Below are 25,211 nucleotides of genomic sequence, written 5' to 3' on the forward strand. Positions count from 1 at the left end.
TTATTTCAGTACGTGGGTTAATTTATGTACAAAACATAATACAGTTTTTTTCAACACTTTGACAATGGTGGTTTATTTTGTATTAAAAATAATATATAATTGTTGCTGGCTTACTGGGATGACTATTATTACAGAATATTGCGATGCATCCGGAAAAATCAGGTATGTTTTCTTTCTTCAGTTCGAAGACTAATTCCTGACGTGACACGTTAGGTATTACGTAACCACCAGCTCGCCAGAGGGCGTATTCACTGGGATGATACAAAATGGCTGCGAACGTTATATATAATAGCCGTCACAATTATTCGTTTTATTAATTAACTATACGATTATACTTGTTGATATTAAGCAATAATGTGAATTATATATCGTTGAATATGCATACCAGGTTAAATGCCTTAATTGTCCATTCCTTTAAGAAATCATAATAATGCTTGATTGAAATAAAATAATTGAAACTGAAAATAGCATTCACGGAAACCGCGGGACGAGGGTTACATCTTCCTTTTTATCAATCATCCCCATAAATGCATTGGATTTAAAGTCAGAGGTCAATTGAGGTAAATTTCATAGATTTGTGTGGGAGAAAAGAAAGAAAAAAGAAAGAAAAAATTCATTATGTTATGTAATAATTGTTAAACAGCCCTTTCTTCGAATCCTCAAACCCATGCTCTCGACTCTACGTGGTTTTAGCATTCCATAAACCCAAACTCTTTTATTTCGATGTTTCTTTCCAAAGTCCCGGATCCGCAAATTGATGTTACTAATGTGGGTGGGTGGTGGTGGTGTGTGTGTGTGGGGGGGGGGGGGGACTGCCCAAATGATGACTATACATAATGCTAAGCCTACGTATTAATTACCTCAACATAAGTAGTAGTGAATATAAATAAATAAATAAATAAATAAACAAATATTTTTTGGTTTGTTTCGTTTTGTTTTGTTTAATGACACCACTAGAGCACATTGATTAATGAATCATTGGCTATTGGATGTCAAACATTTGATAATTTTAACATAGACTAAGAGTGAAAACCCGCTACATTTTTTTTATTAGTAGCAAGGGATCTTTTATATGCACCATCCCACAGACAGGATAGCACATACCACGGACTTTGATATACCAGTCATGGTGCACTGGCTGGAACGAGAAATAGCTCAATGGGCCCACAGACGGGGATCGATCCCAGACCGACCGCGTTTCAAGCGAGCGCTTTACCACTGGGCTACGTCCCGCCCAAATAAATAAATAGATGGATGGATGAGTGGATGGGTTTTGGGTGGATGGATGGATGGATGGATGGATGAATGGGTAGGTTTTAGGTGGATGGATGGATGGGTGGGTGGGTGGGTGTGCGGACGAACGGATAGATAGATGGGTGGGTGCGTGCGTGGAGGATGGGAGGACGGGAGGGAGGGAGGGAGATAGGGAGGGATAGGTAGATAGATACATAGATAAATAAACGTATGTTGCCGTTGCTATCCCCGCTCCCTAATAATGCATATTTGCGCCTCAATGATAGGAGCATGGTCTTGCATACAAGCTTATACATCTTTGAATATGTTAATGTTTTTGACTGAAAAAATAATTACACATACATACACACAATGACACGCAAACACACACACATACACATATTCGTGCATGCCGTTTCCAGCATTAAATTTTGGTTAACATCTGAACTTTGACACTTAACTTGGCTAATAGACACAGAAAACCCATTGCCTTATAGGTCACTCCCACGGAAAGGAGAAATTATGGGATCGTTTATATTATCATTAAATTATTATGACTTTGCCATTGATATATAAGAATAATATACATCACGGTATTATACCAGTCATGGAACACTGGGTGGGGGGTAATCACAGTCACATAGTGCTTTACCACTGAGCTACACGCTTAAATAAGAGTAGCTACTTGGTACAAAATGTTTTTGGTGTTTGCGTGTGCCTATGTACGTGCGTGCGCATGTGTGTGTAGGCCTATGGAGAGGTGGGGGGGGTCCATTTTTTTTTTTTTTTTTTTTTTTTTTTTTAAACTCTCTTTATGAGTCACAAAAACATATGTTAGACGTAGATAATAAGAAACGCACAGGTGTTGTTAATCGAATATTACCCTTTTAACTGACAAAATAACTGACACATGAAAGCTACTCAAGTCCTTATTCTAGACTTGGTTCGGGTTTAAGACATGGTTTTTGTGTTTGTTTTGTTTTCTTCTTGTCAAGGCAGACAACTCCAAATGTTAGTCACCATCCAAAAACAGAAAATGTGAATTCTTACGATTGAAAATATCAGTTATATAACTGTGGGTTAATTAGAATAGTACACTGATTCTAGAAAATCTCGGTTAGTAAAATTAATGAAAAAATAATATATGCTTTTAGTGAATAATTTTGCAGCAAATAATTTTATTTATTCTTCTCATCTCATCTGTCATGATTATCAAAGTTCAAAGTCAGAGCTTTTGTCCGTCACTCCCGCATCAGTCATCATTGCAGCAATGTACCATGATCATCAGTCTTTGATTGTTTACTGTATAACTCACTACCGAGTCAGCTTGTTTTATGACAGGTGAGCACATTGTGAAATTGAATGAATGAATGTTTAAGGACACCCCAGCACAAAAATACACATGGGGCATAGGGCATTGGGTGTCACAAATGGTAAGTATAGTGAAATTAAATGCTGAAATGCTGGTCAACTTTCCCCAAAACCAACTCGCCCCCTACCAACTCGCCCTAGTGTTTGGACAACTTGCCCCAAACTTTACTGTCCGTAAATAATTGTGACGAAATTAAAAATGGACGTCTACAAGTTTGGTGTCATTTTATTTACTAATATTACAGTGAAACTGTTATTATGACCACTTATTAAAATGGTTTTATATTGGGGAGATCCTAATCTCAAATAAACAATAATCTATTAAAATGATGAATGAACTGTCAAGCCTATGTTAATGACGTTTGTGGGTTTGTCCCTTATTTCCTTAAAGGAATGATCAGGCAAGTCTTTTGAACTCGATTGGTGTACATATTCAACACTATTTAATGCACATTATTGCTTAAAATATTGGTATATTTAATGAATAAAACAGTAATGATATGAGTTGACTAAACAGTGTGGGGCAAGTTGATCAACAGCTGGGTTGAGTTGGTAGGGGTGAATTGGTTTTGGGGCGAGTTGACCTACTCCTGTGAAATTCAGTCTCATTATAACACTGGCGTAGCCATGGATCCTACCCCAACATGATCACAACTCTTCCCCGTCCCCCCCCCCCCCCCCCCCAAACATATCTCTCACCACATAATCTGATGCTATATAACCGTAAATAAAATGTGTTGAGTGTTGTTAAATAAAACATTTCCTTCTTCTTCTCACCACATAACTGTTGTTAACACGACTCATGGTATGGGTGGACCAACCAATGTACTAACCCGAGTCCTCTGCCGTTCGAGAGCTAGATGGACATATGGACGGTTATTTGGCTCCCTGCGATCAGAGATAACTGTATAGCGAAAAAGCTACTTTTGCAGCAAATAAATATGACTGAAAGGTTATTTTGCTGTATGTAGACATATTTCAAATATTTAAATGTTAAATACTGGCAGATAATATATACCAAATGTATACATTTTCAGGGCTCAAAGTTAACGATGGCACCAACAGTAATTACTGTCATTTAGATATAAGTTACCGAAGGTGAGGAGCATCACCGACATTTGTGCTGTTGGTAAAGCTCCTCAATGATGGCAAAATGTATATACCTCGTGTACATTATCTGCCAGTATCAGTAGGACCTCCATGAGTGCTCGAGTACTCGGGCACGATCTGAGTCTAGCAATACTTAACTTCGTCCATACAGGGCCTCTAGATTATGGTAGCCCCACTCCCATGGCTAGTGATATTCGGTGTTTGGGCTAGTAAATAATTACTATAACTAGCCCGACGGCTAGTGGAAACCAAACCTTGTCAAATGTTGCATTTACATATTTCGTAAATGTGAATATCCTGACCCCTCTTTCCACCCCAAATCTAAGAATTTATAAGCTCAATCTCCCTCTTTAGGTCACATATCTGATTATTACTATTAGTAAAATTGTATTTATTTAAAGTAGGGCTAGTGAATTTTTAATTATGGCTAGTACATTTTTAAAATCACTGATCCCATGGCTAGTGAATTTTCATAAAATTCTAGAAGCCCTGGTCCATAGGACTTGGAGTACCCGTGCAAGGAAGAGCAATCTCATTTAACTATCCTTTTTTTTAATGTCATGTTGCAATATTTGTGCTGCCAGTTACATTTTAGGGCTTTGAGACATGAAGTAAAATAAAAGACTAAGTTGAATGTGTGGAATGCAATACAATGGCGTGATTTGGCATTCATGTTCAGCGCTGGAAATAAGATGCATAATGCTATTTCACTTTATTCCTTATTAGTTTCAATGTTGTTTAGTGTAAGTGTCGGGTACTCAGGTCAGAGTCGAGTTTGACCTCGAGTATTTGAGTCCGATATTTTAGACTCGTGGAGGCCCTAAGTATCAGGGTTGAAAATTATTGGCTAAAGGCAACTAAGAATTTTACAAAGATAGTCCGTTGGGCAACCATCGCATTTAGGGTCTGGTGAGTATGGTACAAATTAAAAAAGAAACGCACTGAAACTGAATCAAATGTAACAATACACAATGCGTCTGTCCCGGCACAAAGTATAGATCTGGCAGCAGAAGACATAGAACGTGCTCAGTATTTTTACATCACCAGACTTCTGTGGTTTTGGGCAGGGTCTTTCTAATATAAAGTTCAAAAAGGTATTGCAGACACTGCATGTGTTTTTTTTTAATCTGGAAGTCGTCGGCTTATTGGAATGGACTGGATAAGCCATGGTTATCTAGTAGATCTACTTTTTGACAATTGTGTGTGCTCTAGTGGTGTTGTTGAACAAAATAAACAAACTATAAGCATAATAAGTGTTAGTAGCAATCAGTGTGTGTGTTATATCACCATGTCTGTCACATTTGGTTACAAAATACTGCAACAAGGATTGATGACATTGTAGGATTTTGACATTTATAGGAATGTTTTATTAGTTGATACTACATTGAATAAACTAAATATCATTGTCATTAAATGCATTGGATGACTGCAATGTGCCAATGAACATGCACAGTATTATTTTCTAGTTTATGGAATGGTTTTCGATAGACTTAAAAATAAAATGGATTATCAGGGAACATTTTGTTTCCAAAACCTTGATTTGCGATATTTCTAGTCAATTGACTACTGTTTAATATTTTTTAAATGTGTAGTGAACTCTGAATTTACATGCATAGCGAATCGCGATGCGATACTGAACAAAATGTTCCCTAATTATTCATATAAAATTCAAATTCATTTAAATTTTCATAATTTTCAGGCTTCAGTGTACAGTATATTTGCATGTCCATAAAAGTGCGCTATTTACAACTGAATTGGTTGTTTGAAAACTGCTCAGAGTTTCAGTTCATCAAATTTAACTGAAGTCTAGTCTGTCTTGGAGATCCAGACCTGGCTAGGGATTTTCAAAGCTAAGTTAATGCTACGAAATCATAAAACCATCGTAGGCTTTGACGTCACTAGAGTACACACACCATAGTGATGTCATAGCTTACGATGGTTTTACAATTTTGTAGTGCTAAGATAGCTTTGAAAATATGGGTGCAGGTTGTTAACTTATTTATGGTAACATTGTTTATTTGGCAGAGTTTTTGTCATTTCATTTAAAAAAAGGAGCGGGACGTAGCTCAGTGGTAAAGCATTCGCTTGATGCGTGGTCAGTCTAGGATTGATCCCCGTCGATGGACCTATTGTGCTATTTCTTGTTTCAGCCAGTGCTCCACAACTGGTGTAACAAAGGCCATGGTATGTACTATCCTGTCTGTGGGATGGTGCATATATAAAAGATCCCTTACTGCTAATTGAAAACAGTAGTCCATGAAGTGGCGACAGTGGGTTTCTCTCTCAATATCTGTGTGATCCTTAACTATATGTCTGACGCCATATAACCGTAAATAAAATGTGTTGAGTGCGTCATTAAATAAAATATTTCCTTCATTTAAAAACATATTTTTTGCCAATACCAGTAGGTATGACAGAAGACTGGACATACTGGTACACCATATATTGCGATCTACAGTTTAGGCAGTTATAAATTTTCCAAAAATTCATATAAAAAAGTTTGTTTTGTTTAACGACACCACTAGAGCTCATTGATTTATTAGTCATCAGCTGTTGGATGTCAAACATTTGGTAATTTTGAAATATAGTCTTAGAGAGGAAACCCACTACATTTTTCCAATAGTACCTAGGGATCTTATATATACATCCTCCCACAGACAGGATAGCACATACCACAGTCTTTGATATACAAGTCATGGTTCACTGGCTGGAACGAGAAATAGCCCAATGGATCGTCTGACAGTGATCGATCCTAGACCAACCCTGCATCAGGAGAGCACTATACCCACCCACTTACCAAGCTTACAAAGTACAAAGTATATTAATGTTGATGTTTTCCTCTTTATTCAGTGTTTTATCATAAGTTGAAATGGGCCAGGGACCAAGCGCCACGGACGCACCAGCTGTCATTCCAGAACAACTGTACGCTCACCTGGACATCTTGAAACACCTGACCACCCTGTCTTACAAACAGTTCTGCGACTCTGTCACTGAACTCAATGAAATGTTAGTAGATGTTTTACCTGTATCTCTTTATGAATTAAAACCAAAAACAGAATTTTATCGCCATAGTTTTTCATGCAGGGGAGCTAAACTGTGGAACACACTACCTTCAAAGATGAAATATTCTCAATCCCTCGCCTCATTCAAATCCAGTTATTTAAGCACTATTCAAATAATAATCGATTTTAAGATATACCTTTGTTGTTAATTTTGATGTGTTTGTTAAAATAATTATGATGTATTGAGTTATCACTGACTCAAGTTTCCTAACAAATTGATTTAAATATTATTTAAATATTCATAATATATGCTATTGTTCCTCATGCTATACATATTACATGTATGTTGATGTTGTTTCTTTGAATGTATGTATGTATAATATCATGTATAGATTAGAGAGGCCCTCATGTACCAGTCACCTTGTACAGAATGTATTTACCCTCTGAAACTAAAGAATTGTATTATTATTATTATTATTATTATTATATATAGGCTTTAAATGATGTGATGTTTGTTTTCTCATGCACGGTTTGTGTGATCAACATCCAATTTGTCATTGCAACAAGTACCAGTATATTCACAGAGCTACCCTAAATTTGAGAAACACTGGTTCCACTCAACTCTTAAAACAATACAAAAAACTATTTAAAATATAGTCAAACCTGTTCTAGCGGACACCTGTATTTAGCAGCCACATTTTAATCTCTAAAATCATCTAATATATTAAAAACCACCTTTAAAAAAGAAATTATTAAGCAATCACCCATCTTAAAAGGGCATTTTATACTCCTTTTGATGGCTACTTAGTTTTAAGCTTTGTCTGTATATGTGAAAAAAGGAAGTTTGTTTAGTTTAACAATACCACTAGAGCACATTGATTAACTGGATATATGAGTGCATTTATAAAATAAAAAAAAAATTCAACTTCAAAAGAGCACAACTTTGAAAGGTCTTTCCAGTAGGACTTATTCTGATACTAATTCCATGTGAAATTTTTGTATCAAAGCAAAGCAGCTCCACACATCTTAAAAGTCATAATACCACTAAAGGAAAATGATAAAGAAGCAAGTGCAAAAATTGTAAAACTTCTGTCTTTGAGTGAGTGAGGGAGAGAGGGAGAAAGAAAGAAAGGGAGAGAGAGAGAGAGAAAGGGAGAGAGAGACAGACAAGACAATGTTAATTAACCTATGTGTCAGTATTGGAATGTTTTAAAAAATGTTTGATTAGTGGTGTTTATTTTTCAGAACTAACACATTTACCGACCATCGAGGTAAGCAGCTACAGTTTCACATTAAAAAGGGGACTGACACATCAGTTTTCTGGAAGGCTACAGTCCGAGTTCGCTGTCTCAAGGTGGGTGTCACAGTTACAGTTGGGTGGTATTGAACATTTAGGATCGGTATCAGTATTTTTTTTGGTGATTTACCTCGGTATCGGTACGTTATTTGGTAATGACAAAATACCGATACCGATGCTGATATCGAGCTGTATTTTCGGTATAATCGGTTTTAGATGCATGTCTGAGTTAAGGCTAATTTCATACTTTAAGTTGACACAAAATGTATGTAGATGTTTGTATGTCGATTGTGAGGAAGAACAATATCCATCTGCACTTCTTTTCAGCCATTTTGCATTCATCAGATGTATTGTTACTGCTTTACTAAATATTCTGTAGTGGAAAAAAAATTTCAATACCAAAATTTATGTATTTTAAGATATGCTCGGTATGGTAAATCGGTATTGACATGATACCGATACTGAACAGTATATATGGTATACCGCCCAGCTCTTAGTCAGTGTCAAGCATAACTATCTGTGTTTGTTTGGAAAACAGTTCAGCACAAATGTATGGTGGACAGAACTACCCACAACTGGTATTTAAAAGGCCATGGTATGTGCTGTTCTATATGTGGGGAAAGTGCATATAAAGGATCTTTGGCTGATAAATGAAAACATAGCAAGTTTCCTCTTAAAACTATGTGTCAAACTTATTAAATGTTTGACATCCAATAGTAGCTGGTTATAATTACTCAGTGTGCTGTAGTAGTGTCATCAAACAAAATACATATTAACCTACAAGAGCCATCAAAATTAAAAAGATTGTATCCTGTTTCCTAGCTATTTTGTATTTAATCATTTTAAAAGTGTGTTGTTTGACATGTACTGGTACACTCTATAAGGAAGACAGTGTCTTATAGTTCTGTAGTCATTGTGTTTTGATCCAAAAATATTACGTTGGTTACCTGTCTACCTATACCTGTCAGGTATTAATACTGTAATATTATACATATTATCTGGTGTATTATTTATATTGATGGAAATAACTACAATATCACATAAATAACAACAGTAAAGAGTGACTGCAGCTAAAAAACCCCAGGAAGTTAACAGTGTTACTGGCATTCAGTCCCACATAACACCTTTGTATGACATTACTATGATAGTGATAGTTTGATCTATAATATCAAGTGTTCCCTTATTTCGGTCTATTGGTTATATGCATGTTAATGTTTGCCACTTTTTATTTATTGTTGTTGTTATTGTTATTACCAGGTTTTTAAACATTATTATTAAAAATTAAAGTTTTCCTTATGTTTAATGGACTGTTCAGTTTTTGGGTTTTCCACTGTTTGTCAATCCCAAACTTATGATATGGTTTCGCCTGATACTTTGCATACATTCTGAATGGGGGCCCGTCACATTCTGACCATTGTGCATCCATAACCCTAGTGCCAATCTCAGTACCCAACTATCAGTATTAAAATATTCAGATTTGTTTTTTTGTAACCCACTTTCTTCTCTGTATTATCATCATTGTGTTTTAGGGGCGGAACATAGCCCAGTGGTAAAGCGCTCGCTTGATGCTCGGTCAGTTTGGGATCGATCCCCGTCGGTGGGCCCATTGGGCTATTTTTCGCTCCAGCCAGTGCATCACGAATGATATATCAAAGGCCATGGTATGTGCCATGGTGCATATAAAAAACCCTTGCTGCTAATCGAAAAGAGTAGCTCATGAAGTGGTGACAGCAGGTTTCCTCCCTCAATATCTGTGTGGTCCTTAACCATATGTACGACACCATATACCGTAACCGTAAATAAAATGTGTTGAAAATATTTTCAAACCGTGTGATAAATTTATCTTGTATCACACATACATGTATGTGCGATCTGGACCAAAACTTGTAAATGGGGAATTCCATTTTTATTTTTACTGGAGTTAGCACCTTTTTTATTACTGACATCATGTCTAATTTACAAATTACGTCACATCGTATTTGAAACATTACACAAGATTGTCGCAGTTAAGTAAATCCAATAAAGGAGGATTGATGAATAGATTTAAGAAAGTGTAGTTATGATGTTAAATTAAAAAGTTTTTATAAAAAATAAAAGAAGGTATGTAATAAATACAGAACTTCACCATCTGTTGTTTTCACTTCCTATATATTGCATTCATATATTCTTGTGCAAAATAAACCTGTGCAATACATAGGAATCGAAAATAATGTATGTGAAGTTCCGTATACATGTATATATTAATTATATTAAAGTTGTTATTATTACTGTTATTATTACTATACTAGTACTTGTTGTTTATATTACCAGATTAACACACAGAATAACAAGGTGGAGTCTTCCCGGGCTCTGAATCTGCATCAGTACATTGTCATGTACAGGGAGATAGCTGAACAAGTCCGCTGTCTGGCATCGAGCCCCTCTCCCCTTGGACAAACCCCCGAAGACATCACAGCATCAACGATCTTTGAAAAGTAAGCGTGTGTGACATCATGAAATTAAGATCAGAAAGCTTTGTGTTAAGGAGATGCGGAGAGATGAGTTATCTGATCAGTAATGTAACCCAGTAATAAAGTTCTTGCCTGATGCATGGTCAGTCTAGGATCGATCACTGTCACTGGGCCCCATTGGGCTATTTCTCGTTCTAGCCAGTGCACCACAAGTGGTATATCGAAGGCTGTGGTATGTGTTATCCTGTCTGTGGGATGGTGCATATAAAAAAATCTCTTGCTACTAATGGAAACAATGTAGTTTTTATGGCAGAACTCTCAACATGCTAACGTGCATATATGAGAAATAAATTTAAACATCTGTTTGTTAATGTTCCGTAATCAGATGAGACTAGTCACACATTCACATTTTGATGGCTTCTACCACAGTAAACACAGTAAGATAATAGGAATGTTTTAACTTTAATTTGTTTTATTGTTTCAGGTTTGACACAGAACGTGTTGGGGTTAATGATGAAAACGAATGCTGTATTTGCATGGACCGAAAATCCGAAATAATCTTGACATGCAGCCACGAATTTTGTGAAATATGTATTGATTCTTGGTGAGTTTTCCTTACATATCAGTCACAATTACGGTAGTTAATGTTGGTAAGTTTCTGTAGTTCAATTAGAACAGGATATTTGGAAATGTACCGTGGTATCACTTTTATTCATGGTGGTCTAATTTTCATAGACTAGTGCTGTGAACGAATTTTAAGGGGCGTTCTCATTATGCGATTAGTTGAACCGACTTGTCGCATGCGATGGAATTGTACTGTGAGAACACCTAAATCGGAACGACTTTAGTCAATACAACAAGTCGTGTCGGAATCGTACCGATTAGAACATGTTCTATTTCTCATGACATATCGTAAGCTCTCGGCCAGTCAAATTACATTAAAGTTCAACCGTTCAGTTTTGTCACCTCTGGGTTTTTTGGTATGCTTGTCTGCATTTCATGGGTCCATAAAACCTGTTATTGCCCAGATGTGGTCAGTAATTATTTTTTTATATAATACCATCAGTAAATTGTCTACATTCATGTTTTCTTTATTTCAGTGAAAATTTGTATGCACTTACATTTCCCACAAAATATTTTTAAACTGATGAGCTTTGTTTGACATGATGGAATCTTATGATGTAACGTTTTTCTACACACACAATTCGAGTCCCTACAACAAATCGCATGCGAAAAAGTCGGTGCGACTAATCACATAATGAGAATGCCGCTTAAAAACACAATGAAAATATAATTGTATACAAGTAATATGAAGTTATGATACTACCTTTTTGATCCACAAATTTAAATACCCAACGAAATGTGCTTTTTAGCTAAACCACGAAAATGTAAGCCTTTGAAAATAAAGTATTTCACAATATAAAATAAAATAAATTGTTGTTAAGGTGGTTAAAGAAACTGAATGACGAGTATTGTTTCTCGGATAAATTGGGACAGGATGTGACTTGAGGGTTGAGAACTCATTTGAAGCACTAGTGTATCTGTGGGAGGGGTGGGGGAATGAGGGCCATAGCTTGTATTGTTTTGTGGACATTGATAATTATTTTCTCAAAGTGAATTTGTTTTTCAACAATGACGGCTTTTAGAATGAATTATTTTATCACTGGCCTATTATAGAGTATTATGATGCGTTCATTTGGGACTTGTGAATATCGTGAATTCATAAGTTCCAAATTGTGAATATGAGTTCACAAAGTGGAGAGTTATGAAAAATCTGTACTGTCACTCCAATCTCACACACCCCAACCCATAATCGCACAAATGATTTGTGTTTGTTCTGCCATTTATTCCACGAGTTGTGAAGATTGAAACAGAAAATTGCCAAACGGTCGCTCTTCACAACTTATGAATTGAGAAATACGATATTCACGAGTTCTAATAAACATAGCATAATTATATAATAGGTGTTTTGTATAAACAAGTTCTAATGAAGCGTCCTATTTTTACAGGAATGTCAGTCACAACACGTGTCCTATTTGTCGCTTCAAAGTGAAGAACTCCGATGACACATGGGTTCTCACAGAAAAACCAGACAGCTCGGACTATGAAAGTGAGGTCAAAGGTTACTTGGTTGGTCTAGCTGATCGACCAGGGACGTCACACTGATACTTGTTATTGAAATATTTCTACAGTACTTAGACACCTATCTGCATTCATCAAAAACATTATTACATGCATTGTGTTCATATTGAACCCTCATCCTCAACATCCGTAACATCCTTAACCCATTTCCTGCCGTTGACGTGTATACATGTCCAATGACGTTAGTTAGCATTGTTTTCATTTAAAAATTGTTTTCTAAAATAATTGTTGACATTTTTGCCAAAAACAAAGTAAGAAAATGTCAATAAATAGTCTTAGAATGACACCAAATATTTGCTAAATTGATTTTAATAATATTACTAGAAATGTAGAACAGGTGAAAATTCTTTAAATTTGGTAAAAAGAATGTGGCAGGATACGGGTTAAGAATCATTGCACGTAGACCACATCATTCTGTCAGTATAATAATTGCAGATATCAGTTACAGTCATCGAAATAAGTATAGTGTGGGGTAACCCATGTACAAGGTTACCACATTATGGACCTGGCTAGGGATTTTTAAAGCTATCTTAGTGTAGGTTAGAAGGTATTAATAATTCCTTCTAACCTATTTACACAGCATTTCAGTGGTTCATTCTCTCAAATGGACGGAGCATGCTGCACCACGAATTAAGACAGCTTTTTGGTCGTTCTTCGTGATTAAGACAGACATGGGTGGACAACGTTCAGTTGCAGTCTAAATGCTACGAAATCGTAAAACCATCACACGCTATGACATCACTATGGTGTGTGGTGTAGTGACATCATGGCCTATGATGGTTTTAAGATTTCTTAGCGCTAAGATTGCTTTGAAAACATGGACCCTGGCTAGGAAATTTCAAAGCTTTCTTAGCGCTACAAAATCGTAAAGCCATCATAGGCTATGACGTCACACAGCACACGCCAATAGCTTCAAAAATATGGTGCCTGGTAGCCTATACATATATGCGACACATTCATCATGTTTACAATACTACCACTTATTACTACTATAAAACTACTGCACGATACTCTGTTCTTCAGTCAATGTTCTAATTGTATTGATACTTAGGTGGTGTTACTGTAGTTTAATAACATTTTGTGGATCTCAAACGAAGTACCATTCTCAACTTTTTTTGACATCATGTGGTCATCTTTTGGTAACCTAAACAACTGGTCTCGGCTTAGTTCAATGCCTGCAATGTTTCTCATCAATGTAAATTTCTCATTGCTGCACAAAGACTTCTTTTGGTTTTTATCCTGGTTCTTCATGGTAGAATATGAAACAGGAAAGACATCTAACACTGTTAAGTGTATGTAACATCTGCTTCAGGGCTCGTGCTTATAAAACATTTAAGAGTCCAAACTCAATCTCTAATGATGTCGTTGTTATGACGATAAAGTATCAGACTAGTCTTGAGTCTAGACTCTAAAAGTTTTATAAGCACCAGGCCAGGTGTTTTTCCAAGTTAACAGAAGATGATGAGATTCCCCGTTATTTGTGTTAATTTTGTCAAACAGAAGCACCCATAAGGGTCTGTGCTTTCATACAACTCAAGAGTCTACAGACTAAAATCTTTAATGACATCACATGCATGCAGTTTGTATGTCATTGTGATGATGTTAAAGTCTCAGACTCTTATTAGAGTCTAGAGACTTTCATAAGGGGCAAGGTGTAATATTTAAATGCAAAATAGTGCTGAACTCTCAGACAGTTATTGGATGAAATTCAGAATTAGGATAAAGTTCACAGAAGTATTGAGCTGGTCCATAGAATGATCAACAACTAGAATTGTAAGGTTTTCATCTAGTTTGGTTAAGTCAGCATGGATTTTCACCTCAGAGCCATACCTAGTGGAGAAGGGTGGGTGGGAGCAGTAGCACTCCCACCAACCCAAAAAATTAAGAAAAGGTGTCACTTTTGTCTAATAGGAGATCCAGTCTTATTACTGTGCCATGATTATTTTTGTCCTGCAACCCCATTTGTTTTAGGCTAAGTATGACCCCGACATTACCGTTAATACTACACTCCTCCAGCATTTCAGTTTGTTTTAGGCTAGGTATGACCCAGACATTACCGTTAATACTACACTCCTCCAGCATTTCAGTTTGTTTTAGGCTAGGTATGACCCAGACATTACCGTTAATACTACACTCCTCCAGCATTTCAGTTTGTTTTAGGCTAGGTATGACCCCCGACATTACCGTTAATACTACATTCCTCCAGCATTTCAGTTTGTTTTAGGCTAGGTATGACCCAGACATTACCGTTAATACTACACTCCTCCAGCATTTCAGTTTGTTTTAGGCTAGGTATGACCCCGACATTACCGTTAATACTACACTCCTCCAGCATTTCAGTTTGTTTTAGGCTAGGTATGACCCCCGACATTACCGTTAATACTACACTCCTCCAGCATTTCAGTTTGTTTTAGGCTAGGTATGACCCGACATTACCGTTAATACTACACTCCTCCAGCATTTCAGTTTGTTTTAGGCTAGGTATGACCCCGACATTACCGTTAATACTACACTCCTCCAGCATTTCATTTTGTTTTAGGCTAGGTATGACCCGACATTACCGTTAATACTACACTCCTCCAGCATTTCAGTTTGTTTTAGGCTAGGTATGACCCCGACATTACCGTTAATACTACACTCCTCCAGCATTTCAGTTTGTTTTAGGCTAGGTATGACCCCGACATTACCGTTAATATTACTCCTCCAGCATTTCAGTTTGTTTTAGGCTAGGTATGACCCCGACATTACCGTTAATACTACACTCCTCCAGCATTTCAGTTTGTTTTAGGCTAGGTATGACCCCGACATTACCGTTAATACTACACTCCTCCAGCATTTCAGTTTGTTTTAGGCTAGGTATGACCCCGACATTACCGTTAATACTACACTCCTCCAGCATTTCAGTTTGTTTTAGGCTAGGTATGACCCCGACATTACCGTTAATATTACACTCCTCCAGTATTTCAGTTTGTTTTAGGCTAGGTATGACCCCGACATTACCGTTAATACTACACTCCTCCAGCATTTCAGTTTGTTTTAGGCTAGGTATGACCCCGACATTACCGTTAATACTACACTCCTCCAGCATTTCAGTTTGTTTTAGGCTAGGTATGACCCCGACATTACCGTTAATACTACACTCCTCCAGCATTTCAGTTTGTTTTAGGCTAGGTATGACCCCGACATTACCGTTAATACTACACTCCTCCAGCATTTCAGTTTGGTGTTTAACCCAGGAAATGACACTTTATTATTATCTATACATGAAATATTACCATTTGTGACACCCAATAGCCGATATGTATTTTTGTGCTGGGGTGTCGTTAAACAAACATTCAATCAATCAAACTATACATGAAATATTGTTGACCAAAAATTAATGTCTGTCTGTCTGCAATATATTTGGTATTGCAGATAGACCAAGTTAATTCTTGGTTGACAATATCATCTGTTTTGTATCAAAGTGATACATCACACTAGGAAGTGGTATGTCACACTGCAGCTGTACATACAATATCAAAGACTATCTTCACCTGCAGTGTTTGAAGCAATGTAATATTAAGCATACTACCATTTTATATCAATGTTATGTCCTCTGTGAAATAATGTTCATTTGTCATGAGCGTGATACAAAATGGAAGCTTGTTTAATATTCTGTTATTGTTGTAACTAATGTTTAGCATGGCTCATTTTAATTTTCAGGTGTGGTCATCATATACTGTAGAATTTAAAATATAAAACATTAATGTATCGGGATTTTTTTCTTACTGAAAGCAAATATTGTATTTGTTCAAGTGCAATATATACTGCAGTTCATTTGTGTACCATCTCAAGCACATATTTTTGTTGTTGAAAAATTATGTGAAGATTTGACTTTAGAGTTAGAAGTTATTTTAAAGTAATGTTAATATTTCATTGTTACATCGAAACCTTCTACATTTTTAATGACACTAATACAAAACAAAGTTTGATGCTGGATATTTTCTGTGTCCATTAACCGTAAAAATACACTTGTCTTTCGCAATCTGTTCATGTGCAATTAACAACTAAATAACATGAGCTGTATGTACACTCACGAAGCCTTTATACAAATTTGTCAATTTCTGATGGTTATTGCTCACATGTAATCGAAATCCCATTAAAATGCTTAAAGCTACCTAATTTACATGGTATGCACCTTTTTTGTTTTGTATAAAATGCTGTTTTTTTTTACCTACTACAAACATGAGAATGATACGTAACACATTGGATTTGTAAAATTGATACTAATTTAAGCCAAACGTAAATAATATGTAAATTAACATTAAACTGTTATTATAGCCAAAATTATTTTACCCTGCCTAAAAATGAAGTTCAACAGCTTTACATTTGATATACATATTATGGCCATTGGGTATGGTCAGGTCATGTCAGAGAGTTTAACATGCACATTCAGAACAAGCTGTTGTAGTGCATGCCTGTCCTGGGCACAGGTGCCAGCCTTGGCTGGCTACTCCGTCCAAGACAGGAGGGTATGATCTAGGTTTGGGCCACATCTATAGATGAACAAAAGGTTGTGCTATATAGTAGTAAAGCAGTTTTAAAATGAAAGGTGGATTTTGGAAGAAATAGGAGAGCACATTTACATACTATAATTTGGAACAATTCTATAATATTTACATCACTTTTCCATCCATTGATCTCTGGTACCCAAGCAATATAAATGTTTCAAAGGGCATTAAAATAAAAACATTTGTACAACACTTTTTTCTTCTTGTTATTTAACATGTACGTTTGTGGGGGTTTTGTTGTGATTTTTAAAGTTGTTTTTTCTTTCTTTTTTTTAGCTTGTGCATGTTTGTGAGCGTTTTATTTATTTATTTATTTTTTAACGTTGTCTTCAAAACATTTAGAATAACGTGTAATAAATCTAATTTATGGGAGAACAATATTTTTTATCATACATGTAGATCCAAGAATGAAGACCCTTTGACTTTAATCCTTGTGATATATGATTTTTAGCTGTAATCTTAATGAAAATATACTCTGAACATACTTAGCAAGATTTTCATGATTTGTAACAAATTTTACCCAATATCATTATAATAAAGGCTGGTGATTGTTTTCCAAATGATTCTGTTGTCCAGTTCATGTTATTCGTGTTAATGTTTATTGTAAGTTGTTATTGTTTTTGTGTACATTATTGTTATCTATGAGATGTAATAATTTATTAAAATCCTGAAACCTGAATTTATATGTACATTATTGTTTATATATAAAATTTTAATCATCATGTTGAATAAATTCTAACTAATTCTTCAGAGTTACTTCTTTAACTGAAGGTCTATTATAGGTACTTCGACCCAAGGCCAGAGGTGAATCCACGGGGGCGCAAGGACCCCCCCCCCCCCATTTTTTTACCATAGAATTGTAAGGGTATGCAGTAAAGACTTTATTCACTAGAGAGCTGGTAAACATTGTAAAGTCTAGTTTTGCATGTAACCATAAATCTACAATTAAATCACAGTTCATATAAGGTCTCACTACACGGATGTCATCTGCCATTGAAACCCATGTTAAACTGCCCAACTTCAAGCGAAGATTGCCCATAGAACGGGTTCTTGTTGGCACTAACAACATACACCATTGCGAACATACATTATATAAGCATTTATATTCACTCCAAAATTGTGAACATTTCCGTCTCAGTTTTTTGCTATATGACCGCATCTGGCTGTAGTACCGGTCCGAACAGGTGGTTCATTAACCGATTCACTCCGGCTGTCACTTGCGCTATATACCCATGTCCCAAAAGGTCGATGCACAATATTACAAAATAAAATGCGCAAAATACAGCCAGAAGGCTTACCATTAAACATACATATTGTTTTAATTCTTCACCATTTCCTAGAAGTGAATATGTGAACCATAACATGTGCCACAATCAGGAACTATAGTGGACCGTGATGAATGAACTCTCACCCGGAAGTGATCTGTGTAGTGAGACCTTAAAGTCTAGTGACCGATTTTGTCAAACTTGGTTTGAAGTCAGTTTGATAATTTGGGTCATTTACACCATGAAAAGCTATACTAGAGCCGTGTAACTTATGAACTCTAACCAATACACCAAAAGATAGATGCACCATACCATCTAATAAAACTTCATATCACATTGTTACTCCTTGGTCATCCACACAATAGATGGCCATCAAACAAGCAGCCACTATATGGTAATGTATGACCTTTTTAGTAGTTCTGATATGGGGAACATACAAAGAAGCTAATTATCTAGTTAGTTCATTAAAAATATTAGTTTCCATCAATTGTTGCTATGGGCAACAATTGTTTCATAATGAAGTGTTGAAATCCTGTTTTTTTCTCTGTATATTTCAGCATGAAGATCCACATATTATTGATGGCAGATACAAATTCTACTTTCATAGTAGAATACTATGTTATATGTTCACAATACCATCAAAATTGTTTGTCACTATGACTACATTCGAAAAAATTCATTATGCACAAAATCACAGAAATTAGGGTGAATTTGGATATTGACCTTGTGACCTTGAATTTTGACCTTTTACAATAAGAAACTCAGTTTTAGACACTCATATCAATTTATTTATTACATATAAGAACACTAGAATATACATTTTGACACACACACACCCCTAAAAAAATAAAATAAAAATAAAAATAAAAATAATAAAAATAAATAAAATTGACATGTTTGCTATATTTACCCAAATAGGGCCCCCATATGCTTGGCTCAAATCCACATCGATGTAATTACCTTTTATAAGGATGCTACACTAGTACATTTTCATTTTGGCTTGCTAAACTTATATATTTTGGGATAAACAGTAATTTCATGTTTTACATTATGGTCTAACTACACGGATGTCATCTGCCATTGAAACCCATGTTAAACTGCCCAACTTCAAGCGAAGATTGCCCATAGAACGGGTTCTTGTTGGCACTAACAACATACACCATTGCGAACATACTTATATAAGCATTTATATTCACTCCAAAATTGTGAACATTTCCGTCTCAGTTTTTTGCTATATGACCGCATCTGGCTGTAGTACCGGTCCGAACAGGTGGTTCATTAACCGATTCATGTCCCAAAAGGTCAATGCACAATATTACAAAATGCAGCCAGAAGGCTTACCATTAAACATACATATTGTTTTAATTCTTCACCATTTCCTAGGAGTGAATATGTGAACCATAACATGTGCCACAATCAGGAACTATAGTGGACCGTGATGAATGAACTCTCACCCGGAAGTGATCTGTGTAGTGAGACCCAAGTACAACTAATAATTTTCCATAATGATATAATCTACTGCCTGAAATAGATGCCAAACACATGTAAACATACGACAGATATAATTGCTAGTCGCAAATGTAAATTTACGATATTTTGTGAAATTGGTTCCTGTTCTTTTCCTCGATATTTGGTCTCAATCTACCTGTAGAACTGTCAATACAGGTGCCAAAAACCTTTCTACAGCTTCCTTTATTGGATTGTACAGAAATATTGCTCAAATGTTTTGAGGATGAAATACCTTTAACAGACCAGTGTTCCTGACAAAAAGCTCTGGTAACCTATCATAAACTTGTCAGCAGCGATACATTAGTTTGACATGTTGGCCTGTCAATTGTGGAAAATCTGAAGTAACTTGACTTACAGAGAGTACCAGTATTATAATGACATTGCACCCAACTTATTCTAAAAATTAACTAAGAACATACTGCTTGGTGATTTTTCCTTTCAATACTGCTTGTCTGTATTTTAAAATGGAATCACATGGAGACAGCATAAGACATTTTCAACAGTACAGTATGAAGCAGCCACCAAACATTCAATTCACTGTAATATTTGTACATACCAGGTAGCTGCTTTGATTTTGTTGTTATAGCCGTTTATTACAAACCTATTCAATCTTACTATAGTGATAAAGACATTTTCAAACCGTGTGATAAATTTATCTTGTATCACACATATGTGCGATCTGGACTGGAACGTGTAAATGGGGAATTCCCTTTTTATTTTTACTGGAGTTGGCACCGTTTTGTTACGGACATCATGTATGATTTACAAATTACGTCACATCGTATTTGAAACATTACACAAGATTGCCGCAGAGAATAATTCTTAACTTTAGTAAATCCATGAAAGGAGGATTGATCATAGATTTAAGAAAGTGTATTTATGACGTTAAATTAAAAACCGATTTGTAAAAAGTAAAAGAAGGTATGTAATAAATGCAGAACCTCACATATGTTGTTTTTGCTTCCTATTTACGTGGTCTCGTGGTATATATATTCTTGTGCAATAAATAGGATGCAAAAACAACATGTGAGGTTCTGTATATTTATGTCCTGAAGCATGGTAACAGTGTTGGTGTTTTGTTTTAATGTTCTGACAGAAAGCCACAAACAATGGGTGCTATGGAACATATTTATTTCTTCCAGATCTATCACAGAAGCACTTCTGAAAATATAATTGGATAACAAAAAGTATCACAGTCTAACAAAAACCATATGATAAGAAAGTAACTGTTAAGCATCACAATTCAGCAGTATGCCTGGAGCATATAAAGCATTTTCCATATCCACATAATACAAAGGCAACAAGGAATTACATTTTACTGAGATACTGTTTAAAATATGCTGTAAAGGCAATGTGTATTTTAAAGATGCTGCATATTAATCTATAAATGAATTGGAACAATTTGCCGACTAAACGAGAACACCATAACCTCTAAATTTCTAAAGCAACTTTCTTATCCATTACAAAACAGAATCTACATAGATAAAAAATAACATTAGTTAGCAAGATTTGTTAGTATATAGACAGATTAGTTGATAGAATTATTATACTTTTTAATATTGTTTTTGTTTCTTTATTCTAACTACTAGTATGGTACATATTTTGTTTATGGTATAAAAAGTAACAACTATAAAAGCTACATATAATTAACAGAAATCACTATATACATGTTTTATTTTTGAGTTGCTAAACAGTTTCTAGATCATCCTTTGGTTCAGGGTATAGAATATAAAGTAAAAACAATATGATAAAAAAATTCTCTTTGATAAATATATATGTACATGTATTTGATAAAAGTAGTTTATTAGAATAGATAAGTTTCTAACTCACTGAAGTCTGGTTTTAAAAAGGTAATACATGTATTATTATATAAAAATAGCAACTTAGGTAAATTTTAAATTAATAATGTTTACACAATGAAAGAATCTGGATAATGGTACAATCTAATAAGGGAAGATAACTGAATAATCCTTAGGACCTCAATATTAAAAGAAATAAAGATATAGAAAATCATTTAGTATGCTGCCTTGGACTGATTATCAATATTTGTTTTACATTGTATCTGAAGATCGAATTGGATCTGATTAAAAAGGACTTAATATTTTCACCATAAAAATTCAACCAAAATAATAAGGATTTTTGTACATATGATTCATAAGCTAAGTAAGGGAACATGGCTCCAATTCTATTAAATAGTTGGTACTTGCTTTTATCGTTTGTTAAATCATTATTTATATTTATGATCCCCCACTCTCTCACTATGATGAACTAACATATTCATTGTATATATTACATTACTTACCTTTTCAAGATAAAAATGTTTTAAAGATTTCAGGTAACAACTGTTACATATTGAAGGTTACAATCTTGCATCCCCATATTATTGTTATTATTATTATTATTATTAAATATTGATGCAAAATTTATACAACTATTGTTTTAGTAAACCCAATTTGTTTTGTAGTTTTTTTTCAATGAATATCATCAACTGCCTTGTTGTAATGTCTTGCCATTTTTGCTCATACATATATGTTGAAACACTAAACAAGAGAAAAAGGATTTCACTTTTGGACATTACATTGCTGGACATTTTTTAATGACAAAGGGAAACCTAAACACTGTCACTGTGAAATGGAATAAATTATTAAGTGTTTATTTTCATTCTGCAGTAATCTATACATGTAGATATAAATACATGTAATACTTGTACATAGCTTCCATCTTTACATATATCACTTTTGAATCGTACAGTATGCACATATTCTAATTTGCATTACATTTATTAAGAACAAATAAATTAATTGGTAATTAAACTAAATACACATATTCATACACATATATACATAAAATAAATATTGTACACCTAAAGTTATATAATATATAGCAGCATTGAGACAGATAGGCACTTTAATAACAGTATAAAACTCTGATAAATATGTAATATAGAATAAATGATACAAATAACTGGTGGGTACATGACTACAAATATATTTTATAAAAAATCCATTCGGTCAAAATAATACATAAAACCAGTGAAGCCAGAATGTTTCTGTTAAGAAACTCCGTCTACATGGGAGGAACAATCAGACCAATTCTTCTTCTTCAATTTTAGCACATTTTGGTCTTTTGCCTTGTATTCATGTATGATTTACATTTACGATACCTGATAAAACATAGGCATCATAAATGCTTGCTTGGTCTAAAATATTCATTTGGAAGATTTATATTTTTATGAAAATTATCTAAAAGATATGAAAAGAAAAATCAAAACATAATAGCAATATAAACTGATAGCAGGATATCTAGTCACTAGTACTTACCATTTTTATTACGTACCATTATAGCATGCACTAGTAAAATTATTATTATAGTTTAGGATCCATATTTCTACTTTAAAAAAAACCTAATTCATCAAATGAAAACCAAAATGACATTTTCTAGATAGTACTCTTTCTTGTTATAAAAGCCTGTGCTTAACTTCACTAACTTCAAGATATTACAAATAGCTCATCAGCTTATAACTACAACTTTTTTTTAAATTCCACAATTTGTGGTGCATTTAAATAACGTTTTTGCACTTTTTAGATATCATTCTTAATAGTGACAACCATATAAATCAGTTTTAGAGTTATGAAATTAAATAATATTACACCTACATGTAAAGGGTCAAGTACATATTGTTTAAAATGCAGTTTATTATGTTTTTTATGTACAGTCTAAAATTATAATATTCTTATATGCTATGTAGTTAAACTTTGTATTTTGGTTAACTTTACTTATTTTTAGAGCAACATGAAAAAAATTCAGTTATTTATTAAATCAAAATGTTTAAGGACATTGGTAATAACAAACTACATAGTTTATTGTAAAAGCATACCTTTGAATTTTTGTAGACTGAATAATATCGTACAACAAACTGCAGGTCACAAATGAATGGACTTGACATGATGTGTTGCAACTAAAACCTATTTACATGTAGATGATAAATGTAACAACAATACAAATGGGTAAAACCAAACAAACGTCACTGACACCTCACAATAATAAATGAAAAAATAACAGAAAATGTTGCATAATAAAAGTTCTTCCTTCCAACCCAAAACATATACTGCATACAGCTACTTATGATAGTTCCACCTAATAGTTACTAAAACTCCTAGAATAATTTTGAAAAAGACATTAAGAGCTTGAGTTGTTGAGCAGCTGTTTCGAGTGGACAGACGAGACTGTTACCAAGCCGAGAAGAGTGGTGGCCGTGGCATGGGTGGTATGAAGTCGGCATTGTGTTGTGATTGTAGCTGTTGAAGACCCACGTCCTTGCGGTAGTGCGGCTTCATAAAGGGGCTTGGTGGTGGAGAGGTCTTACCTGGAGTCATGTCCTGTGGAGGAAATACAAAATAAAGAAGATTATTTAAAAATAGGCTGAATATTATTTTGGTAAAATTTACACAGCTTATGATTTCCAAATGCAACACAATGAAGCATTAAAACAAATAAAACTAAATTAAAAAAATAATAATAATAAAAATAAATAAAAGGTTATTTGTTGCCTATCTCCAGTGTATGAATCAGCTATGCTATCTCTGTCTCCATGTTACAAAGTTGTTACAATGTATATGGCTTATGAATTAGTAAGTGTATGGTGGCAACTATACAGTACCCATCTACACCATACATAAAGAATACAACATGAGTGGCCATTAGACATTTATCTTACATGTTGGTTCAAAACATATCAAATTAGTAAAAGACATTCATGAATGTAGTATTCTTCTTCTTAAATATTCTCCACCCCCCCCCCCCCCACCCCAACCAGGTTTAAAATAAATTTAAACATCTTTTCCAACTAGAACTAATTTGTGACACTTGAGCTTACAGTTATGTTATATTATGTCACAGAGCAATCAATTTCAATCATGCTTATTTCACAGGATGGTATGATTGTGGTAACAAAGTCATCACCTAGGAGCAGCCTATCACACATGTTATTGCCATCATTTGCCATGTGATATAAATAATGCATGATATTTTTGCCAATGGGGGTGTACTCAGGGCTCGCCCTGGATCCAAAAATACATGTAGCCAAAATATTAGCCAAATGGAATTTTTATTAGCCATATTGAAAATGCTTTAGCCAAATTTGTTTTATGCAGTACTGTATAGAGTATTTATACATTAATATGAAAATGTATCTTTTTCAACTAATTGTGTACAAACTGTAATAAATAGAAATAACAAAACCTCAGTGGGAGTAGGGACAGTTAATATATTACTTTGCGGGG

At 34.7% G+C, this 25,211-nt stretch overlaps 2 protein-coding genes across 9 annotated transcripts in view; one reads left to right on the top strand and one right to left on the bottom strand.

The window, feature by feature from the left end:
- The first annotated feature begins 1,848 nt into the window (after window positions 1–1,848).
- Window positions 1,849–17,900, top strand: LOC121381144 (RING finger protein 141-like). Of its 2 annotated transcripts, none has more exons than XM_041510304.1 (6): window positions 1,849–2,574; window positions 6,565–6,720; window positions 7,962–8,070; window positions 10,324–10,487; window positions 10,948–11,067; window positions 12,473–17,900. In XM_041510304.1, exons 2-6 carry the CDS (start codon window positions 6,584–6,586, stop codon window positions 12,627–12,629), a joined length of 687 nt encoding a protein of 228 aa, XP_041366238.1. In that variant the 5' UTR covers window positions 1,849–2,574; window positions 6,565–6,583; the 3' UTR covers window positions 12,630–17,900. The 2 variants fall into 2 exon arrangements, with proteins under 2 accessions (XP_041366238.1, XP_041366239.1); XM_041510305.1 differs by having other exon boundaries at window positions 1,849–2,349.
- Window positions 17,901–21,043: 3,143 nt separating this feature from the next.
- The window catches only part of LOC121381918, a 66,823-nt gene continuing 62,655 nt past the window's right edge, over window positions 21,044–25,211 (bottom strand). For 3 of the 7 annotated variants that reach the window (XM_041511335.1, XM_041511336.1, XM_041511334.1), the window contains one exon: window positions 21,044–24,308. In XM_041511335.1, coding sequence (XP_041367269.1) covers window positions 24,159–24,308 — 150 coding nt within the window. In that variant the 3' untranslated portion in view covers window positions 21,044–24,158. The remainder of the gene's footprint in view (window positions 24,309–25,211) is intronic. The other 4 variants (XM_041511341.1, XM_041511337.1, XM_041511338.1 and 1 more) reach the window with 2 other exon arrangements.

The sequence above is a fragment of the Gigantopelta aegis genome, chromosome 9, assembly GCF_016097555.1.
Source record: "Gigantopelta aegis isolate Gae_Host chromosome 9, Gae_host_genome, whole genome shotgun sequence".
Classification (NCBI taxonomy): Eukaryota; Metazoa; Mollusca; class Gastropoda; order Neomphalida; family Peltospiridae; genus Gigantopelta; species Gigantopelta aegis.